The following is a 20880-nucleotide window of genomic DNA, read 5'->3' as shown; positions in this document are numbered from 1 at the left end:
AGCTGGATCTGCTAACCCTAACATCAGGTACTGTATGTGAGGTGAGGTGAGGTGAGGCGTGGCTAGGCCAAAGACCTTGGATAGTGAGATAATGGTGGGACAGAACACAGGTGGTTACCTGCCGCCACCCTGACATTGAACAAACACCTACACCACAGCCAGTCCAGACCAGACATGTAGGTTTTTCAGAAATCCTGGGTGGAAGATTCCGTCCTAGCTTATTCACTCCAGATTCCAGGAATCCTCCAACCAGGATTTTTGGAAAAACTGTGGCATTTTGGGAAAGTTACTTGAATTTTGTAACCATAGATACATCAGGTTGGGTGTTCTCGTGTCTCCTGAGGGTATAAAACAGGGACCGGAATATTCCATCAGGACAGACTGACACTGACAGACTGAAAACATGCTGAGGTTCGTCCTGTTGAGCGCTCTCGCAGCTCTGGGTAAGAAATTAACATCTCTACACTCTCTCTCCTTGAAGAAATGAACCATCTCTATACTCTCTCTCCTTGAAGAAATGAACCATCTCTACACTCTCTCTCCTTGAAGAAATTAACCATCTCTATACTCTCTCTCCTTGAAGAAATGAACCATCTCTATACTCTCTCTCCTTGAAGAAATGAACCATCTCTATACTCTCTCTACTTGATGAAATGAACCATCTCTATACTCTCTCTCCTTGAAGAAATTAACCATCTCTATACTCTCTCTCCTTGAAGAAATGAACCATCTCTACACTCTCTCTCCTTGAAGAAATGAACCATCTCTACACAGAGTATTTATTCACCCTCTGATTGAGACTAATAGACTAGATTTAGATTTTATTCGGATCCCCATTAGCCGACGCCAATGGTGAAATCTCTTCTTCGAACAAATGAAATACTTACAGGTTACATACAGTACATTTAAAAACATTAACATAGACATTACAGACTTACACGCATATGTAAATAACTACTTAAAGTATACAAATGGCTTAACTAGGTTACATATGGCTTAACTAGGTTACATATGGCTTAACTAGGTTACATATGGCTTAACTAGGTTACATATGGCTTAACTAGGTTACATATGGCTTAACTAGGTTACATATGGCTTAACTAGGTTACATATGGCTTAACTAGGTTACATATGCCTTAACTAGGTTACATACGCCTTAACTATGTTACATATGGCTTAACTAGGTTACATATGCCTTAACTAGGTTACATACGGCTTAACTAGGTTACATATGGCTTAACTAGGTTACATATGGCTTAACTAGGTTACATATGCCTTAACTAGGTTACATACGGCTTAACTAGGTTACATATGGCTTAACTAGGTTACATATGGCTTAACTAGGTTACATACGGCTTAACTAGGTTACATATGGCTTAACTAGGTTACATATGGCTTAACTAGGTTACATACGGTTTAACTAGGTTACATATGGCTTAACTAGGTTACATATGCCTTAACTAGGTTACATATGGCTTAACTAGGTTACATATGCCTTAACTAGGTTACATAAGGCTTAACTAGGTTAACCAGGTCAAATAGGGGAGAGACCATACAGTATACATATGCCTTAACTAGGTTACATATGCCTTAACTAGGTTAACCAGGTCAAATAGGGGAGAGACCATACAGTATACATATGCCTTAACTAGGTTACATATACCTTAACTAGGTTAACCAGGTCAAATAGGGGAGAGACCAGTGGACCGGAAGGTCTGAGCGGGAGGGGGGGACGGACAGCCAACTTTCTACAATTCTACACATTTTGCCATGGTGCAAAGACAACAATGTGCATTTATATAGCTAATCTCATGCTAACGTGCCTTCAGAAGGTATTCACACCCCTTGACTTTTTCCACATTTTGTCGTTGTTACAGCCTGAATTTAATACAGATTAAATGTAGATTTTTGTTTGGGTCACTGGCCTATACCGTAATGTCAAAATGGAATTATGTTTTTACAAAAATTTGACGAATTAATTAAAAAATGATATGCTGAAATGTCTTGAGTCAATAAGTATTCAAACTCTTTGTTATGACAAGCCTAAATAATTTCAGGAGTAAAAATGTGCTTAACAAGTCACATAACGAGTTGCATGGACTCACACTCTGTGTGCAATAATAGTGTTTAATATGATTTTTGAATGACTACCTCATCTCTGTACCCCACACATACAATTATCTGTAAGGTCCCTCGGTCAACCTCTACTTTGAGACAAACATGCATACTGGTGACATCAGCTTTTCTAGGTCCTTCTTTGCAGCATTTGACAGCACGGCAGGGTAGCCTAGTGGTTAGAGCGTTGAACTAGGAACCTTTGTTGTTAAAAAAAAGTTGAGCATCTCTTTATCACAGACAGACCTCTCCCAATCCTTACAACAATTTATTTAACTTGACCGTGACAATTTACAGTCTAAGATGACACCGAGAAGTTTAGTCTCCTCAACTTACTCTACAGTAAATGTCATTCACTACCAGATTCAACTGAGGTCTAGAACTTAGGGAATTATTTGTAACGAATATATTGCCTTTAGTTTAAGATATGTTCAGGACTAGTTTATTACCATTGACGTCACCAGAGCCGGGCTTTACGGGCTTCAGACACCGAATTATTTTGTCTCAGCCCCGAGTCTTTCGCCCTGCTGGGATGGTGTAAAACAAGATACGCTACACTGCATTACACAATGCTATGAATACTCCAATCATGAGCCCTGGCCTGCCCTGCCTTTTTAGTGCTGTCTAAAACCAGCATTTCTGTGTACGTGGCACTTTAGGATGTGAAGTGTGGGGAGGGGGGGGGGGGGGGGGGTGTGTACTTGTCCCATGGTCTGAGAGTCTTAGGTGCCTTTTGTCAAACTCCAAATGGTCTGTCATGTCCCTTTTACTGAGGAGTGGTTTCCGTCTGGCCACTAGAATGTTGGAGGCCACTGTGTTCTTGGGGACCTTCAATGCTGCAGAATTTATTTGGTACCCTTCACAATTTTTTGGCACCCGACACAATCCTGTCTCAGAGCTCTACGGACAATTCCTTCGATCTCATGGCTTGGTTTTCTGTTTGTTTTTTTTCTATATACATATACAACTGTATTTCCTCTGTCCCCAGTGCTGTCTGAGAATCTGGTTCCCCAGCCCAGATACCTGGAAGATGGAGCTGAGCAAAGAGTTGTGGGTGGCGAGGTCGCCCAGCCCAACTCCTGGCCCTGGCAGGTAAAACATTTTCCTTTGGGGTGTTAGGTAGCCTAGTGGTTAGCGTGTTGGACCAGTAACCAAAAGGTTGCTGGATCGAATCCCCGATGAGGTAAAAATCTGTTGTTCTGCCCCTGAACAAGGCAGTTAACCCACTGTTCCTAGGCTGTTGTTCTGCCCCTGAACAAGGCAGTTAACCCACTGTTCCTAGGCTGTCGTTCTACCCCTGAACAAGGCAGTTAACCCACTGTTCCTAGGCTGTTGTTCTACCCCTGAACAAGGCAGTTAACCCACTGTTCCTAGGCTGTCGTTCTGCCCCTGAACAAGGCAGTTAACCCACTGTTCCTAGGCTGTCGTTCTACCCCTGAACAAGGCAGTTAACCCACTGTTCCTAGGCTGTTGTTCTACCCCTGAACAAGGCAGTTAACCCGCTGTTCCTAGGCTGTTGTTCTACCCCTGAACAAGGCAGTTAACCCACTGTTCCTAGGCTGTTGTTCTACCCCTGAACAAGGCAGTTAACCCACTGTTCCTAGGCTGTTGTTCTACCCCTGAACAAGGCAGTTAACCCACTGTTCCTAGGCTGTTGTTCTACCCCTGAACAAGGCAGTTAACCCACTGTTCCTAGGCTGTCGTTCTGCCCCTGAACAAGGCAGTTAACCCACTGTTCCCCGGCAGGCATTCATTGTAAATAATAATTTGTTCTTAACTGACTTGCCTAGTTAAATTAAGGATAAATAAAAAAATAGTCCCTCGTAGCCTGATGGAACCAGCCTGATTGCTGTGATCACCATTCTGTGCAGTAAAACAGGCTGTTTCCACCGGTGAAGTCTCCCGTGACAGCCTAGCTGATTTGATTCTGGGTGTCAACATTAGCCTGCGCCCAGATCTTTCTTTCTGTGCTTCACCCAGTTCCTCTGTACTAGAGGAGTTGGCCATGGGACCTGGGACCCGGCAAGGATGTAGCTGCACCTGATAGTTTAATACTATGAAACACACTTTTCTACTTTTGTCAAATATTTTTTGGTAAATATTTTTATTTTTATTTTTCTCCTCCCTTCTGCTTCTCATCTTTTACATCCTCCTCTCACCTCTCTCTTTCTCTCTTGTCCTCAGATCTCTCTCCAGTACCTGTCTGGCAGCTCCTACTACCACACCTGTGGAGGTAGTCTGATCAGGAGAGGATGGGTCATGACTGCTGCTCACTGTGTGGACAGGTTGGACAAAGGAAGACATTAGATTTTATAGTGAAACTCTGAAACCTCTTGACAAGGTCGCTTGCCGTTAGGTTAAAGCTGAGATCTGCTATAGGTAACACAGTGCCCCTGGTCGCCCTGGGCTCATTTGATAAACATATTTTTTATCAAATGGAGGAGATGAGCTTCCAGCGTTGTGATAAACAAAATTCATACTCTGCATTTCTATTCAGCGTGCAATGATGTGCAACGATGTAATGATGTGCAACGATGTAACGATGTGCAACAATGTAACGATGTAACGATGTGCAACGATGAGCAACGATGTAACGATGTGCAACGATGTGCAACGATGTGCAATGATGTAACGATGTAACGATGTGCAACGATGTGAAATGATGTGCAACGATGTAACGATGTGCAATGATGTAATGATGTGCAATGATGTAACGATGTGCAACGATGTAACGATGTGCAATGATGTAACGATGTGCAACGATGTAACGATGTGCAATGATGTAACGATGTGCAACGATGTAATGATGTAACGATGTGAAATTATGTGCAACGATGTGCAACGATGTAACGATGTGCAACGATGTAACGATGTGCACCGATGTAGCAATGTGCAACGATGTAACGATGTGCAACGATGTAACGATGTAACGATGTGAAATGATGTGCAACGATGTAACGATGTGTAACGATGTGCAACGATGTAACGATGTGCAACGATGTGCAACGATGTAACGATGTAACGATGTGCAGCGATGTAACGATGTAACGATGTGCAACGATGTGCAACGATGTAACGATGTGCAACGATGTGCAATGATGTAACGATGTGCAATGATGTAACGATGTGCAACGATGTAACGATGTGCAACGATGTAACGATGTGTAACGATGTGTAACGATGTGCAACGATGTAACGATGTGCAATGATGTAACGATGTGTAACGATGTATAACGATGTAACGATGTGCAGCGATGTAACAATGTAACGATGTACAACGATGTGTAACGATGTAACGATGTGCAACGATGTGTAACGATGTAACGATGTAATGATGTGCAACGATGTAACGATGTGCAATGAAGTAACAATGTAACAATGTGTAACGATGTGCAACGATGTAACGATGTGTAACGATTTAACAATGTGTAACGATTTAACAATGTGTAACGATGTCTAACGATGTGTAACGATGTAACGATGTAACGATGTGCAATGATGTAACGATGTCCAACGATGTAACGATGTAACGATGTAACGATGTGCAACGATGTGTAACGATGTAACGTTGTGTAACGATGTAACGATGTGCAACGATGTAACGATGTAATGATGTGCAACGATGTGTAACAATGTGTAACGACGTGCAACGATGTAACGATGTGTAACGATGTAACGATGTGCAACGATGTAACGATGTGCAACGACGTGCAACGATGTAACGATGTGTAACGATGTAACGATGTGCAACGATGTAACGATGTGCAACGATGTAACGATGTGTAACAATGTAACGATGTGTAACGATGTGCAACGATGTGTAACGATGTGCAACGATGTAACGATGTGTAACGATGTAACGATTCGCAACGATGTGTAACGATGTGCAACGATGTAACGATGTGTAACGATGTGTAACGATGTGCAACGATGTAACGATGTGCAATGATGTAACGATGTGTAACGATGTATAACGATGTAACGATGTGCAGCGATGTAACGATGTAACGATGTGCAACGATGTGTAACGATGTAACGATGTGCAACGATGTGTAACGATGTAACGATGTGCAACGATGTGTAACGATGTAACGATGTAATGATGTGCAACGATGTAACGATGTGCAATGAAGTAACAATGTAACAATGTGTATCGATGTGCAACGATGTAACGATGTGTAACGATTTAACAATGTGTAACGATTTAACAATGTGTAACGATGTCTAACGATGTGTAACGATGTAACGATGTAACGATGTGCAATGATGTAACGATGTCCAACGATGTAACGATGTAACGATGTAACGATGTGCAACGATGTGTAACGATGTAACGTTGTGTAACGATGTAACGATGTGCAACGATGTAACGATGTAATGATGTGCAACGATGTGTAACAATGTGTAACGACGTGCAACGATGTAACGATGTGTAACGATGTAACGATGTGCAACGATGTAACGATGTGCAACGACGTGCAACGATGTAACGATGTGTAACGATGTAACGATGTGCAACGATGTAACGATGTGCAACGATGTAACGATGTGTAACAATGTAACGATGTGTAACGATGTGCAACGATGTGTAACGATGTGCAACGATGTAACGATGTGTAACGATGTAACGATTCGCAACGATGTGTAACGATGTGCAACGATGTAACGATGTGCAACGAAGTGCAAGTTTCACCACAACAGATTCCAACTTTAAGATCTCTATAATATATATGTATATGTTGCATAACTTCCTAACTGACTTCCTAACTGACTTCCTAACTGACTTCCTAACTGACTTCCTAACTGACTTCCTAACTGACTTCCTAACTGACTTCCTAACTGACTTCCTAACTGACTTCCTAACTGACTTCCTAACTGACTTCCTAACTGACTTCCTAACTGACTTCCTAACTGACTTCCTAACTGACTTCCTAACTGACTTCCTAACTGACTTCCTAAGTGACTTCCTAACTGACTTCCTAACTGACTTCCTAACTGACTTCCTAACTGACTTCCTAACTGACTTCCTAACTGACTTCCTAACTGACTTCCTAAGTGACTTCCTAACTGACTTCCTAACTGACTTCCTAAGTGACTTCCTAACTGACTTCCTAACTGACTTCCTAACTGACTTCCTAACTGACTTCCTAACTGACTTCCTAACTGACTTCCTAAGTGACTTCCTAACTGACTTCCTAACTGACTTCCTAACTGACTTCCTAACTGACTTCCTAACTGACTTCCTAACTGACTTCCTAACTGACTTCCTAAGTGACTTCCTAACTGACTTCCTAACTGACTTCCTAACTGACTTCCTAACTGACTTCCTAACTGACTTCCTAACTGACTTCCTAAGTGACTTCCTAACTGACTTCCTAACTGACTTCCTAACTAACTTCCTAACTGACTTCCTAACTGACTTCCTAACTGACTTCCTAACTGACTTCCTAAGTGACTTCCTAACTGACTTCCTAACTGACTTCCTAACTGACTTCCTAACTGACTTCCTAACTGACTTCCTAACTGACTTCCTAAGTGACTTCCTAACTGACTTCCTAACTGACTTCCTAACTAACTTCCTAACTGACTTCCTAACTGACTTCCTAACTGACTTCCTAACTGACTTCCTAAGTGACTTCCTAACTGACTTCCTAACTGACTTCCTAAGTGACCAAGGTATTATTGTGTGTCTTCAGCCAGAGGACTTGGCGTGTGGTTCTGGGAGACCACAACCTGAACAGCAACGAGGGTAAGGAGCAGATCATGACCGTCAGCAAAGTCTACATCCACAATGGGTGGAACTCAAACAACATCGCTGCAGGGTACGTCCTGTTTTCAAAGTTGAAAATGTATTGTTTTAATATATATATAATTTTATTCTGAGACATTCACTGATAGCAATTTTAGTATAATATGGTTCAGTACCTCAAAAACGTGTACTATAAACATAATGTCATTACTGTGACATATATGTTATGTCACCACAAGTGACATGCAGTAGAACTAATATGTCAGCCAAGATGACTACATTAAACTACAATGGTAAAATGGCACACTTTACATATATATATATATTCTAAGGAGACCATGATGCAGCTATATAAGCTCTTTAAAACATGTTTTTGATGCTGTGTATGTTTATAATACAGTGACCCAAGAGCTATACTTAGCATTTAGTAGATATTCCACAATAATGTATTTTTAATTGTTGTTATTTAAAAAAAAACCTTTATATAAATAGGAAAGTCAGTTAAGAACAAATTCTTATTTTCAATGACGGCCTACCCAGGGAACAGTGAGTTCACTGCCTTGTTCAGGGGCAGAACGACAGATTTTTACCTTGTCAGCCGGAGGATTCGATCCAGCAACCTTTCGGTTATTGGCTCAACACTCTAACCACTAGGTTACCTGCCGCTCTGACCACTAGACTACCTGCCTCCTCTAACCACTAGGTTACCTGCCGCTCTGACCACTAGACTACCTGCCTCCTCTAACCACTAGGCTACCTGCCTCCTCTAACCACTAGACTACCTGCCTCCTCTAACCACTAGACTACCTGCCTCCTCTAACCACTAGGCTACCTGCCTCCTCTAACCACTAGACTACCTGCCTCCTCTAACCACTAGACTACCTGCCTCCTCTAACCACTAGACTACCTGCCTCCTCTAACTATTAGACTACCTGCCTCTCTAACCACTAGACTACCCGCCTCCTCTATCCACTAGGCTACCTGCCTCTCTAACCACTAGACTACCTGCCTCCTCTATCCACTAGGCTACCTGCTGGCTCTAACCACTAGACTACCTGCCGGCTCTAACTACTAGACTACCTGCCACTCTAACCACTAGGCTACCTGCCTCCTCTACACTCTAACCACTAGACTACCTGCCTCTCTAACCACTAGACTACCTACCTCCTCTAACCACTAGGCTACCTGCCACTCTAACCACTAGGCTACCTGCCACTCTAACCACTAGACTACCTACCGGCTCTAACCACTAGGCTACCTGCCTCTCTAACCACTAGGCTACCTGCCTCTCTAACCACTAGACTACCTGCCTCCTCTAACCACTAGGCTACCTGCCACTCTAACCACTAGACTACCTGCCTCCTCTAACTATTAGACTACCTGCCTCTCTAACCACTAGACTACCTGCCACTCTAACCACTAGACTACCTGCCACTCTAACCACTAGGCTACCTGCCACTCTAACCACTAGACTACCTACCGGCTCTAACCACTAGGCTACCTGCCTCTCTAACCACTAGACTACCTGCCTCCTCTAACCACTAGGCTACCTGCCACTCTAACCACTAGACTACATGCCACCTCTAACCACTAGACTACCTGCCTCTCTAACCACTAGACTACCTGCCACTCTAACCACTAGACTACCTGCCTCCTCTAACCACTAGGCTACCTGCCTCTCTAACCACTAGGCTACCTGTCGCTCTAACCACTAGGCTACCTGCCACTCTAACCACTAGACTACCTACCGGCTCTAACCACTAGGCTACCTGCCTCTCTAACCACTAGACTACCTGCCTCCTCTAACCACTAGACTACCTGCCACTCTAACCACTAGACTACCTGCCACTCTAACCACTAGGCTACCTGCCACTCTAACCACTAGACTACCTACCGGCTCTAACCACTAGGCTACCTGCCTCTCTAACCACTAGACTACCTGCCTCCTCTAACCACTAGGCTACCTGCCACTCTAACCACTAGACTACATGCCACCTCTAACCACTAGACTACCTGCCTCTCTAACCACTAGACTACCTGCCACTCTAACCACTAGACTACCTGCCTCCTCTAACCACTAGGCTACCTGCCTCTCTAACCACTAGGCTACCTGTCGCTCTAACCACTAGGCTACCTGCCACTCTAACCACTAGACTACCTACCGGCTCTAACCACTAGGCTACCTGCCTCTCTAACCACTAGACTACCTGCCTCCTCTAACCACTAGGCTACCTGCCACTCTAACCACTAGACTACATGCCACCTCTAACCACTAAACTACCTGCCTCTCTAACCACTAGACTACCTGCCACTCTAACCACTAGACTACCTGCCTCCTCTAACCACTAGACTACCTGCCACTCTAACCACTAGGCTACCTGCCTCCTCTACACTCTAACCACTAGACTACCTGCCTCTCTAACCACTAGACTACCTACCTCCTCTAACCACTAGGCTACCTGTCGCTCTAACCACTAGACTATCTTCCTAGTGGTTAACCCATGTTAGGGTTAAAGTGCATAAGTACAGAATAGAACGTTTAGGAGGAAGTGCAGAAATCTGTGAGGAAGATGTATAACCTTCTGCTCCTCAGGTATGATACAGCGCTCTTCTATTCCTTAGAAATGACATCGCTCTGCTGCGTCTGTCCAACGAGGCTTCCCTGAACTCTGCTGTCCAGCTGGCTGCTCTTCCTCCATCTGGCCAGATCCTGCCCAACAACAACCCGTGCTACATCACCGGATGGGGACGCACCCAGAGTCAGTAGTAACCTATTATCTCAATGTAACATCAAACACATTCAACATTTCATCGTCTTTACATACAGGTCCCAGAGACTACCCATAACTAACCACAACCCTGATAATGACACTAACAGAGCTAACAAATTTGTTTTTTTTGGGGGGGTGGGGGGGGGGGGGGGGGGGGTTATACTTGGTCTTAAGCATGTAAGTGACTAACTAAGCAGGTTAGTTTTTTTCGTCACGAATCTTGCTCTCTAGAGTGGTCACTAGCTGGAACAGAGTAATAAAATCTGATTTTAAAACTAATCCTAACCCCACTGATAACCCTAGTACCTAACCCTCGTTATATCTTGTGTGTTTTTGTTCTACCTTGTACTTTTTAGTATTTTATTGATTATTGGATTATTGGGTTTTGAGATGGCAAGAAAGGCATTTAATTCACTGTACTTGTGAATGTGACATTAAAACTAGAAACTAACCCTAACTTTAAATTACGACCAAAAATAACATTTTTGTTTTTATGGATCTTTACAATAGCCAACTATTACTTTGCAGCTGGCCTATCTAATGGGAAATCGCTCAGTTTTGCCTCCAGGACAAGACTCGTGACACTAAAAGTCAACCTGCTATATCTAATATGTCAACTGAGACGACAGATGGTTGGTTATATGTCATTATTTGGAAATGTTCTAATGAAACCATATTGAATTCTCATATCCTGTTCCTCTTAAATGCATCCCCTGTTCCTCACTATCAGCTGAAGAGATATATAACAAAAATGGATAAATGTCACTATTTTTCACATATTCTAATAAAGCATCCCTTTGTCTTCCCTGTAGCCGGTAGTTCTGTTATCTCCTCTAACGTGTCCCCTTGTCTTCCCTGTAGCCGGCGGTTCTGTTATCTCCTCTAACGTGTCCCCTTGTCTTCCCTGTAGCCGGTAGTTCTGTTATCTCCTCTAACGTGTCCCCTTGTCTTCCCTGTAGCCGGCGGTTCTGTTATCTCCTCTAACGTGTCCCCTTGTCTTCCCTGTAGCTGGTGGTTCTGTTATCTCCTCTAACGTGTCCCCTTGTCTTCCCTGTAGCCGGCTGTTCTGTTATCTCCTCTAACGTGTCCCGTTGTCTTCCCTGTAGCCGGTGGTTCTGTTATCTCCTCTAACGTGTCCCTTGTCTTCCCTGTAGCCGGTGGTTCTGTTATCTCCTCTAACGTGTCCCCTTGTCTTCCCTGTGGCCGGTGGTTCTGTTATCTCCTCTAACGTGTCCCCTTGTCTTCCCTGTGGCTGGTGGTTCTGTTATCTCCTCTAACGTGTCCCCTTGTCTTCCCTGTGGCTGGTGGTTCTGTTATCTCCTCTAACGTGTCCCCTTGTCTTCCCTGTGGCTGGTGGTTCTGTTATCTCCTCTAACGTGTCCCCTTGTCTTCCCTGTGGCTGGTGGTTCTGTTATCTCCTCTAACGTGTCCCCTTGTCTTCCCTGTGGCTGGTGGTTCTGTTATCTCCTCTAACGTGTCCCATTGTCTTCCCTGTAGCCGGTGGTTCTGTTATCTCCTCTAACGTGTCCCCTTGTCTTCCCTGTAGCTGGTGGTTCTGTTATCTCCTCTAACGTGTCCCCTTGTCTTCCCTGTGGCTGGTGGTTCTGTTATCTCCTCTAACGTGTCCCCTTGTCTTCCCTGTGGCTGGTGGTTCTGTTATCTCCTCTAACGTGTCCCCTTGTCTTCCCTGTAGCCGGTGGTTCTGTTATCTCCTCTAACGTGTCCCCTTGTCTTCCCTGTGGCTGGTGGTTCTGTTATCTCCTCTAACGTGTCCCCTTGTCTTCCCTGTGGCTGGTGGTTCTGTTATCTCCTCTAACGTGTCCCCTTGTCTACCCTGTGGCTGGTGGTTCTGTTATCTCCTCTAACGTGTCCCCTTGTCTTCCCTGTGGCTGGTGGTTCTGTTATCTCCTCTAACGTGTCCCCTTGTCTTCCCTGTGGCTGGTGGTTCTGTTATCTCCTCTAACGTGTCCCCTTGTCTTCCCTGTAGCCGGTGGTTCTGTTATCTCCTCTAACGTGTCCCCTGTCCTTCCCTGTAGCCGGTGGTTTTGTGTTAATATTTGTACATTTATATTTGTGTCTTAGTTTATAGTTTTTTTTTCTCTTGAAGTTGATCTAGCCATATGATTCCCATCCTGTTATCTCCTCTAACGTGTCCCCCTGTCCTTCCCTGTAGCCGGCGGTTCTCTGTCCAACAGCCTGAAACAGGCTTGGCTGCCCAGCGTTGACCACCAGACCTGCTCCAGCTCTAGCTGGTGGGGATCTTCCGTCAAGACCACCATGGTCTGTGCCGGTGGTGGAGCCAACTCTGGTTGCCAGGTAAGACCAGTGTAATGGAGGGGGAGGGGGGGGAAGACCGATCGGTTTGGGATTTGAACCCATGACTCTGCGTATGTCCTTCTAAAACTGTAAAAACTTACACAAAGAGGTGTAACATGATTTGTCTTGGTTTTACTGGATATGTTTGATTCACTTTATATTTGTTTATCATTGGAATTATATCATAGTTTAGCTACATGTTTAGAAAATAAAAATAACCAGTGACTCTTTATGTTATACAATAATATGAGTAAGAATAACAAATTGGTAACTCAGTCCTGAGGAAGCTCTCTCTCTCTCTCTCTCTTTCTCTCCATCATTGTAGGGAGACTCTGGCGGCCCCCTGAACTGCCAGGTCAACGGTCAGTACTATGTCCACGGTGTGACCAGCTTCGTTTCCTCTTCTGGATGCAACGCCACCCGCAAGCCCACCGTCTTCACCCGTGTGTCTGCCTACATCAGCTGGATGAACGGGGTACGTCCTGTAGAGCTAGGGACAGGAGAAGAACATGACTTTATTTCTCTCCAAGCTTGTCTATGGCATTAATGTTATATTAGATGACATACCCAAGATGGATGACACATTGTTTTGTATATTTCTTTGTTGTTAAATTTGTGTCGCAGTCTCTGTCACAATATTGATTATTATTTGGGGGGGGGAATGTCTGTGTCTATTTTAATTGGTCTCCTTTCCTGTACAGATCATGGGTTGAAAGGGAACATGGTCTTCGAGCAGATTGAACCCAGATTCATCCCTGACCCTGCTCAACTACACCAACATTCTGCTCTAAAAGTTCAATAAACTTAATTGACTTTGGAGTAAACCTTCTCTCATGTTTACTTTTTACTGTTCATGTCAAATCCACCCTGTCGTTATTTATTTCACAGAATTGTGTGCGTTATGAGTGTAATTTTAACGGGGTATTTTGTGACTACGCCAACTTTGTTTGAGAATGAGATGTATTTGGTATTGTTTATTTTATTAGGGTCCTCATTAGCTGTTGCAAAAGCAGCAGCTACTCTTCCTGGGGTTCCACATGAAACAACAACAACATAATACAGATCGTCATTAGACAAGAACAGCTCAAGGACAGAACTACATACATTTTTTAAAGGCACACATAGCCTACATATCAACGCATACACACAAACTATCTAGGTCCAGTAGAGGAGAGGCGTTGTGCCACGAGGGGTTGCTTTATCTGTTTTTTGAAACCAGGTTTGCTGTTTATTTAAGCAATATGAGATGGAAGGGAGTTTGATGCAATAAGGGCTCTATATGATGGTAAAAGTTGATTGTGAAATGGTTAAGGGCTCTATATAATACTGTACGTTTTCTTGATTTCGATCTAGATTTGGGGACTGTGAAAAGACCCCTGGTGACATGTCTGATGTGGTAAGTGTGTGTGTCAGAGATGTGTGTAAGTTGACTATGCAGACAATTTGGGATTTAACACATTAATGTTTCTTATAAAAAGAAGAAGTGATGTAGTCAGTCTCTCCTCAACTCTTGGCCAAGAGAGACTGGCATACATAGCATTTACATCAGTCCTCTGATTATAATTAAGAGCAAAATGTGTCACTCTGTTCTGGGCCAGCTGCAGCTTAACTAGGTCTTTCCTTGCAGCACTGGACCACATGACTGGACAATAATCAAGATTAGACAAAACTAGAGCCTGCAGAAGTGGAGTGCTGGAGTGGGGTGTCAAAAATCAGAGCATCTCTTTACTACGGCCTCTCCCCATCTTTATAACCATTGAATCTATATGTTTTGACCATGACAGTTCACAATCTAAGGTAACACCAAGTAATTTAGTCTCCTCAACTTGTTCATCAGCTACACCATTCATTACCAGATTCAGCTGAGGTCTAGCACTTAAGGAATGATTTGTACCAAATACAATGCTCTTAGTTTTAGAGATGTTCAGGACCCGTTTATTACTGGCCACCCATTCCAAAACAGACTGCAACTCTTTGTTAAGGGTTTCAGTGACTTCATTAGCTGTGGTTTCTGATGCGTATATGGTTGAATCATCAGCATACATGGAAATACATGCTTTGTTTAATGCCAGTGGAAGGTCATTGGTAAAAATAGAAAAGAGTAGAGGGCCTGGAGAGCTGCCCTGCGGTACACCACACTTTACATGTTTGACATTAGAGACGCTTCCATGAAAGAAAACCCTTTGAGTTCTGTTAGATAGATAGCTCTGAAGCCACAATATGGCAGAGGTTGAAAAGCCATAGCACTTAAGTTTTTTCAACAACAGGTTATGGTCAATAACATCAAAGGCTATACTGAAATGTAACGGTACAGCTCCCAAAATCTTCTTATTATCAATTTCTTTCAACCAATCATCTGTCATTTGTGTCAGTGCTGTACATGTTGAGTGCCCTTCTATATAAGCATGCTGAAAGTCTGCTGTTAATTTGTTTACAGAGAAATAACATTGTACTTGGTCAAACACAATTTTTCCAACAGTTTGCTAAGAGCTGGCAGCAAGCTTATGGGTCTGCTGTAAGAACCCGTAAAGTCCTCTTTACAACTCTCCCTCCACCACCCTTGGGTAGCGGAATTTGGCTTCCCTCCAGGCCTGAGGACAAAGACTTTCCACTAGGCTCAGATTAAAATTATGACAGATAGGAGTGGCTATAGAGTCACCTACCAACCTCAGTAGCTTTCCATCTAAGTTGTCAATGCCAGGAGGTTTGTCATTATTGATCGTTAATCATTTTTCACCGCTCCCACACCTCGTTCATCACTCCCACATTGTGATGAATAAGCCATCTGATTCAATGAAAGATTTTGAATTTGTCTTTCTGCCCATAATTTCACTTAAAGTACTCCAAACTTGTTTATATAATTCTTTATATCATTGATCTTGGCTTCATAATAAAGTTTCTTCTTCTTTCGTTCAGTTTAGTCACAGAATTTCTCAATTTGCAGTAAGCCAGCCAGTCAGATGTGCAGCCAGACTTATTAGCCACTCCTTTTGCCCCATCTCTTTCAACCAGACAGTTCTTCAATTTCTCATCAATCCATGTAGCCTTAACAGTTCTAACAGTCAGTTTCTTAACAGGTACATGTTTATCAATAATTGGAAGAATCAGTTTTATAAATGTATCAAGTGCAGCATCTGGATGCTCCTCATTAGTCACATCAGACCACCAAATATTTTTAACATCATCCACATATGAGTCACAGCTAAATGTTTTGTATGCTCTCTTATACATTATTTTAGGCCCAGCTGTTGGAACTTTGTCTTTCCTGTATATAGCCACTATATATTGTGATCACTGCATCCAATGGGTACGGATACAGCTTTAGAACCAAGTTCTACAGTATTAGTAAAAATGGGATCAATACATGTGGATGATCTTGTTCCTGTAGTTTGAACAGGGTATGGTAGTAGGTACCAGGCACACTGGTTTGTGTCAAGAACTGCAACTCTTTTGAGATTTTTCACACTCAACAGTTTCCTGTGTGTATCAAGAATGGTCCACCACCCAAACGGACATCCAGCCAACATGAGACAACTGTTGGAAGCATTGAAGTTAACATGGGCCAGCATCTCTGTGGAGCGCAGTCGACACCTTGTAGAGTCCATGCCCCGACGAATGGAGGCTGTTCTGAAGAGGGGAGGTGCAAACTCCGTATCAGGAAAGTGTTCTTAATATTTTGTACACTCAGTGTACACTTGTGCTGACCATTCAGAAATGCCTTCTAGATCCTCTAAATCCATTAGACAGACATCCCCATGTTTGGCCCAAGGCTGTCTGGTTCTGTCAATTCCCTCACACAATATTAATATACAGATCAAACAATATAAACGGAACATGTAAAGTGTCGGTCCCATGTTTCAGCTGAAATAAAAGATCCCAGAAATGTTCCATACGCACAAAAAAGATTATTCTCAAAATGTTTGAGCACAAATTTGTTGACATCCCTGTTAGTGCGCATTTCTTCTTTGCCAAGATAATCCATCTAACTGACAGGTGTGGCCTATCAAGAAGCTGATTAAACAGCATGATCATTACACAGGTGCACCTTGTGCTGGGGCCAATAAAAGGCCCCTCTAAAGTGTGCAGTTTTGTCACACAACACAATGCCACAGATGTCTCAAGTTTTGAGGGAGTGTGCAATTTGGCATATTGACTGCAGGAATGTTTACCAGAGCTATGGTGAATCTCTCTAGCATAAGCCACCTCCATTGTCGTTTTAGAGAATTTGGCAGTACATCAAACTGGTCTAACCTGGGATGCTGTCTGAAAATTAGTTACTGAGTGAACCGGTTGAACCCGTGAACCCGTTGTACCTACTGTATGAGACAAGTTCAGAAAACCGTATTATTGCACTCATGCACAATTGCTAAGCACTGCACTCATACACAATCGCTAACCACTGTACTCATGCACAGTCGCTAAGCACTGCACTCATGCACAATCGCTAAGCACTGTACTCATGCACAATCGCTAAGCACTTGAACATGAATGCGCTCCCATATAGATCATAATTCCATGAGTAGGCTGACTGTTTCAGCCTAAGAAAGCATGAATAAACTTACATCAACAAAACACACCTCAATATTGTATCCTGCCTACCAAGAAGTAGCTTATAACCGCAATAATACCAAAATGGCTGACAATTACACACTCATAACACATATACTCAAGGCATATTTAGTTGAAATGGGAACATAGCCCACACCATTGATGGTACGTAACAGCCCCGCCCAACTCAGCTATCTAGACGACTGAAGGAGGACTTCACTCAATACACATGATTGACATCGGGTAAAAACAGAGCTTAACCAATAATAATGAATGACGGAGGACATGGTATATTGTGAATAAACAGAGCTTAACCAATAATAATGAATGACAGAGGACATGGTATATTGTGAATAAACAGAGCTTAACCAATAATAATGAATGACAGAGGACATGGTATAGTGTGAAGAAACAGAGCTTAACCAATAATAATGAATGACAGAGGACATGGTATATTGTGAATAAACAGACAGCTAAGGGCTGTTTAGACACCATCTGTATCCATAGTAATGAATCACATGGGAATTACAATCTCCATTGTATAACTGCTTGTAATTAACGCATTTGGACAGAAAGGGTCTTGTCTTGCTTATACAGTTGAAGTCAGAGGTTTACAAACACTGAGGTTGGAGTCATTAAAACTCGTTTCCACCACTCCACAAACGTCTTGTTAACAAACTATAGTTTTGGCAAGTCGGTTATGACATCTACTGTGTGCACGACACAAGTAATTTTTCCAACAATTGTTTACAGATGGATGAATTCACTGTATCACAATTCCAGTGGGTCAGAAGTTTACATACACTAAGTCGACTGTGCCTTTAAACAGCTTGGTAAATTCCAGAAAATGATGGATATGGCTTTAGAAGCTTCTGATAGGCTAACTGCCATCATTTGAGTCAATTGGAGGTGTACCTGTGGATGTATTTCAAGGCCTACCTTCAAAATCAGCGGCTCTTTGCTTGACATCATGGGAAAATCAAAAGAAATCAGCCAAGACATCAGAAAAAAAATTGTAGACCTCCACAAGTCTGGTTCATCCTTGGGAGCAATTTCAAAATGTCTGAAGGTACCATGTTCATCTGTACAAACAATGGTACGCAAGTATAAACACCATGGGACCACGCACCTGTCATACCACTCAGGAAGGAGATGAGTTCTGTCTCCTAGAGATGAACGTACTTTAGGGTGAAAAAGTGCAAATCAATCCCAGAACAACAGCAAAGGACCTTGTGAAGATGCTGGAGGAAACAGGAACAAAAGTATCTATATCCACAGTAAAACGAGACCAATATCGACATAACCTGAAAGGTCACTCAGCAAGGAAGAAGCCACTGCTCCATAACCGCCAGACTAGCCAGACTACGGTTTGCAACTGCACACGGGGACAAAGATCATACTTTTTGGAGAAGTGTCCTCTGGTCTGATGAAACAAAAGTAGAATTGTTTGGCCATAATGACCATCGTTATGTTTGGAGGAAAAAGGGGGAAGCTTGCAGCCCAAAGAACACCATCCCAACCGTGAAGCACAGGGGTGGCAGCATCATGTTGTGGGGGTGCCTTGCTGCTGGAGGGACTGGTGCACTATCCAACATAGATGGGTCTATTAAAATCAGATCCCATTTGTAAGTCATGATGATGTGGGCCAGAAGTTATATCCCACCTGAACAGGATGACATTTCATGATTTTTTTCCAAACAGCTCTTACACAAAAAGGGCATTATCATAGTTTTCACAATTTCAGAATGTTATTTTGATCACATAGTGTGAAAATATCATCATAAAAACAGGATTAGCACTGATCATCATGCTTATTATTGCCAGATACAAATGTCAGAATCTCCTGAAAGAGCCACAAGATGGGGCTTTTAATGTTCCGTACTAAAAAGTCCTACCTTCTGTGAACAATTTGAAACGGAATCGAATTGATTCATAATGATTAACAAAAATTAATTCGATGATCCTCGGATTTTAAAGGAAGCCATTTGAAGGTTTTATTAAAAACGATGCAACTGTATTTGCATCTGGGCTAAATCAATACATCTGGGCTAAATCAATATCAATACATCTGGGCTAAATAAATACATCTGGGCTAAATCAATACATCTGGGCTAAATACAGTGCCTTGCGAAAGTATTCGGCCCCCTTGAACTTTGCGACCTTTTGCCACATTTCAGGCTTCAAACATAAAGATATAAAACTGTATTTTTTTGTGAAGAATCAACAACAAGTGGGACACAATCATGAAGTGGAACGACATTTATTGGATATTTCAAACTTTTTTAACAAATCAAAAACTGAAAAATTGGGCGTGCAAAATTATTCAGCCCCCTTAAGTTAATACTTTGTAGCGCCACCTTTTGCTGCGATTACAGCTGTAAGTCGCTTGGGGTATGTCTCTATCAGTTTTGCACATCGAGAGACTGAAATTTTTTCCCATTCCTCCTTGCAAAACAGCTAGAGCTCAGTGAGGTTGGATGGAGAGCATTTGTGAACAGCAGTTTTCAGTTCTTTCCACAGATTCTCGATTGGATTCAGGTCTGGACTTTGACTTGGCCATTCTAACACCTGGATATGTTTATTTTTGAACCATTCCATTGTAGATTTTGCTTTATGTTTTGGATCATTGTCTTGTTGGAAGACAAATCTCCGTCCCAGTCTCAGGTCTTTTGCAGACTCCATCAGGTTTTCTTCCAGAATGGTCCTGTATTTGGCTCCATCCATCTTCCCATCAATTTTAACCATCTTCCCTGTCCCTGCTGAAGAAAAGCAGGCCCAAACCATGATGCTGCCACCACCATGTTTGACAGTGGGGATGGTGTGTTCAGCTGTGTTGCTTTTACGCCAAACATAACGTTTTGCATTGTTGCCAAAAAGTTCAATTTTGGTTTCATCTGACCCGAGCACCTTCTTCCACATGTTTGGTGTGTCTCCCAGGTGGCTTGTGGCAAACTTTAAACGACACTTTTTATGGATATCTTTAAGAAATGGCTTTCTTCTTGCCACTCTTCCATAAAGGCCAGATTTGTGCAATATACTTTTTTGTCCTATGGACAGAGTCTCCCACCTCAGCTGTAGATCTCTGCAGTTCATCAAGAGTGATCATCGGCCTCTTGGCTGCATCTCTGATCAGTCTTCTCCTTGTATGAGCTGAAAGTTTAGAGGGACGGCCAGGTCTTGGTAGATTTGCAGTGGTCTGATACTCCTTCCATTTCAATATTATCGCTTGCACAGTGCTCCTTGGGATGTTTAAAGCTTGGGAAATATTTTTGTATCCAAATCCGGCTTTAAATTTATTCACAACAGTATCTCGGACCTGCCTGGTGTGTTCCTTGTTCTTCATGATGCTCTCTGCGCTTTTAACGGACCTCTGAGACTATC

General features: G+C 42.8%; 1 protein-coding gene across 1 annotated transcript; it reads left to right on the top strand.

Moving 5' to 3' along the window:
* The first annotated feature begins 290 nt into the window (after positions 1-290).
* Positions 291-13775, top strand: LOC110495200 (elastase-1-like). Its single transcript, XM_036950913.1, has 8 exons — positions 291-443; positions 3104-3207; positions 4300-4400; positions 7812-7937; positions 10487-10623; positions 12809-12951; positions 13277-13426; positions 13653-13775. Exons 1-8 carry the CDS (start codon positions 404-406, stop codon positions 13662-13664), a joined length of 813 nt encoding a protein of 270 aa, XP_036806808.1. The 5' UTR covers positions 291-403; the 3' UTR covers positions 13665-13775.
* The last annotated feature ends 7105 nt before the right edge of the window (positions 13776-20880 follow it).

Source organism: Oncorhynchus mykiss, chromosome 17, assembly GCF_013265735.2.
Source record: "Oncorhynchus mykiss isolate Arlee chromosome 17, USDA_OmykA_1.1, whole genome shotgun sequence".
NCBI lineage: Eukaryota > Metazoa > Chordata > Actinopteri > Salmoniformes > Salmonidae > Oncorhynchus > Oncorhynchus mykiss.
The sequence above is the reverse complement of the archived record's forward strand: the minus strand, read 5'-3'. Positions and strand labels throughout refer to the sequence as shown.

Excerpts from the sequence above, each read along its gene's own strand:
- LOC110495200 (XM_036950913.1), top strand. The coding sequence starts at position 404 with ATGCTGAGGTTCGTCCTGTTGAGCGCTCTCGCAGCTCTGG. Across the intron at positions 3,208-4,299 it reads CCAACTCCTGGCCCTGGCAG|ATCTCTCTCCAGTACCTGTC; the intron begins GTAAAACATTTT and ends TCTTGTCCTCAG. Across the intron at positions 10,624-12,808 it reads CGGATGGGGACGCACCCAGA|CCGGCGGTTCTCTGTCCAAC; the intron begins GTCAGTAGTAAC and ends CCTTCCCTGTAG.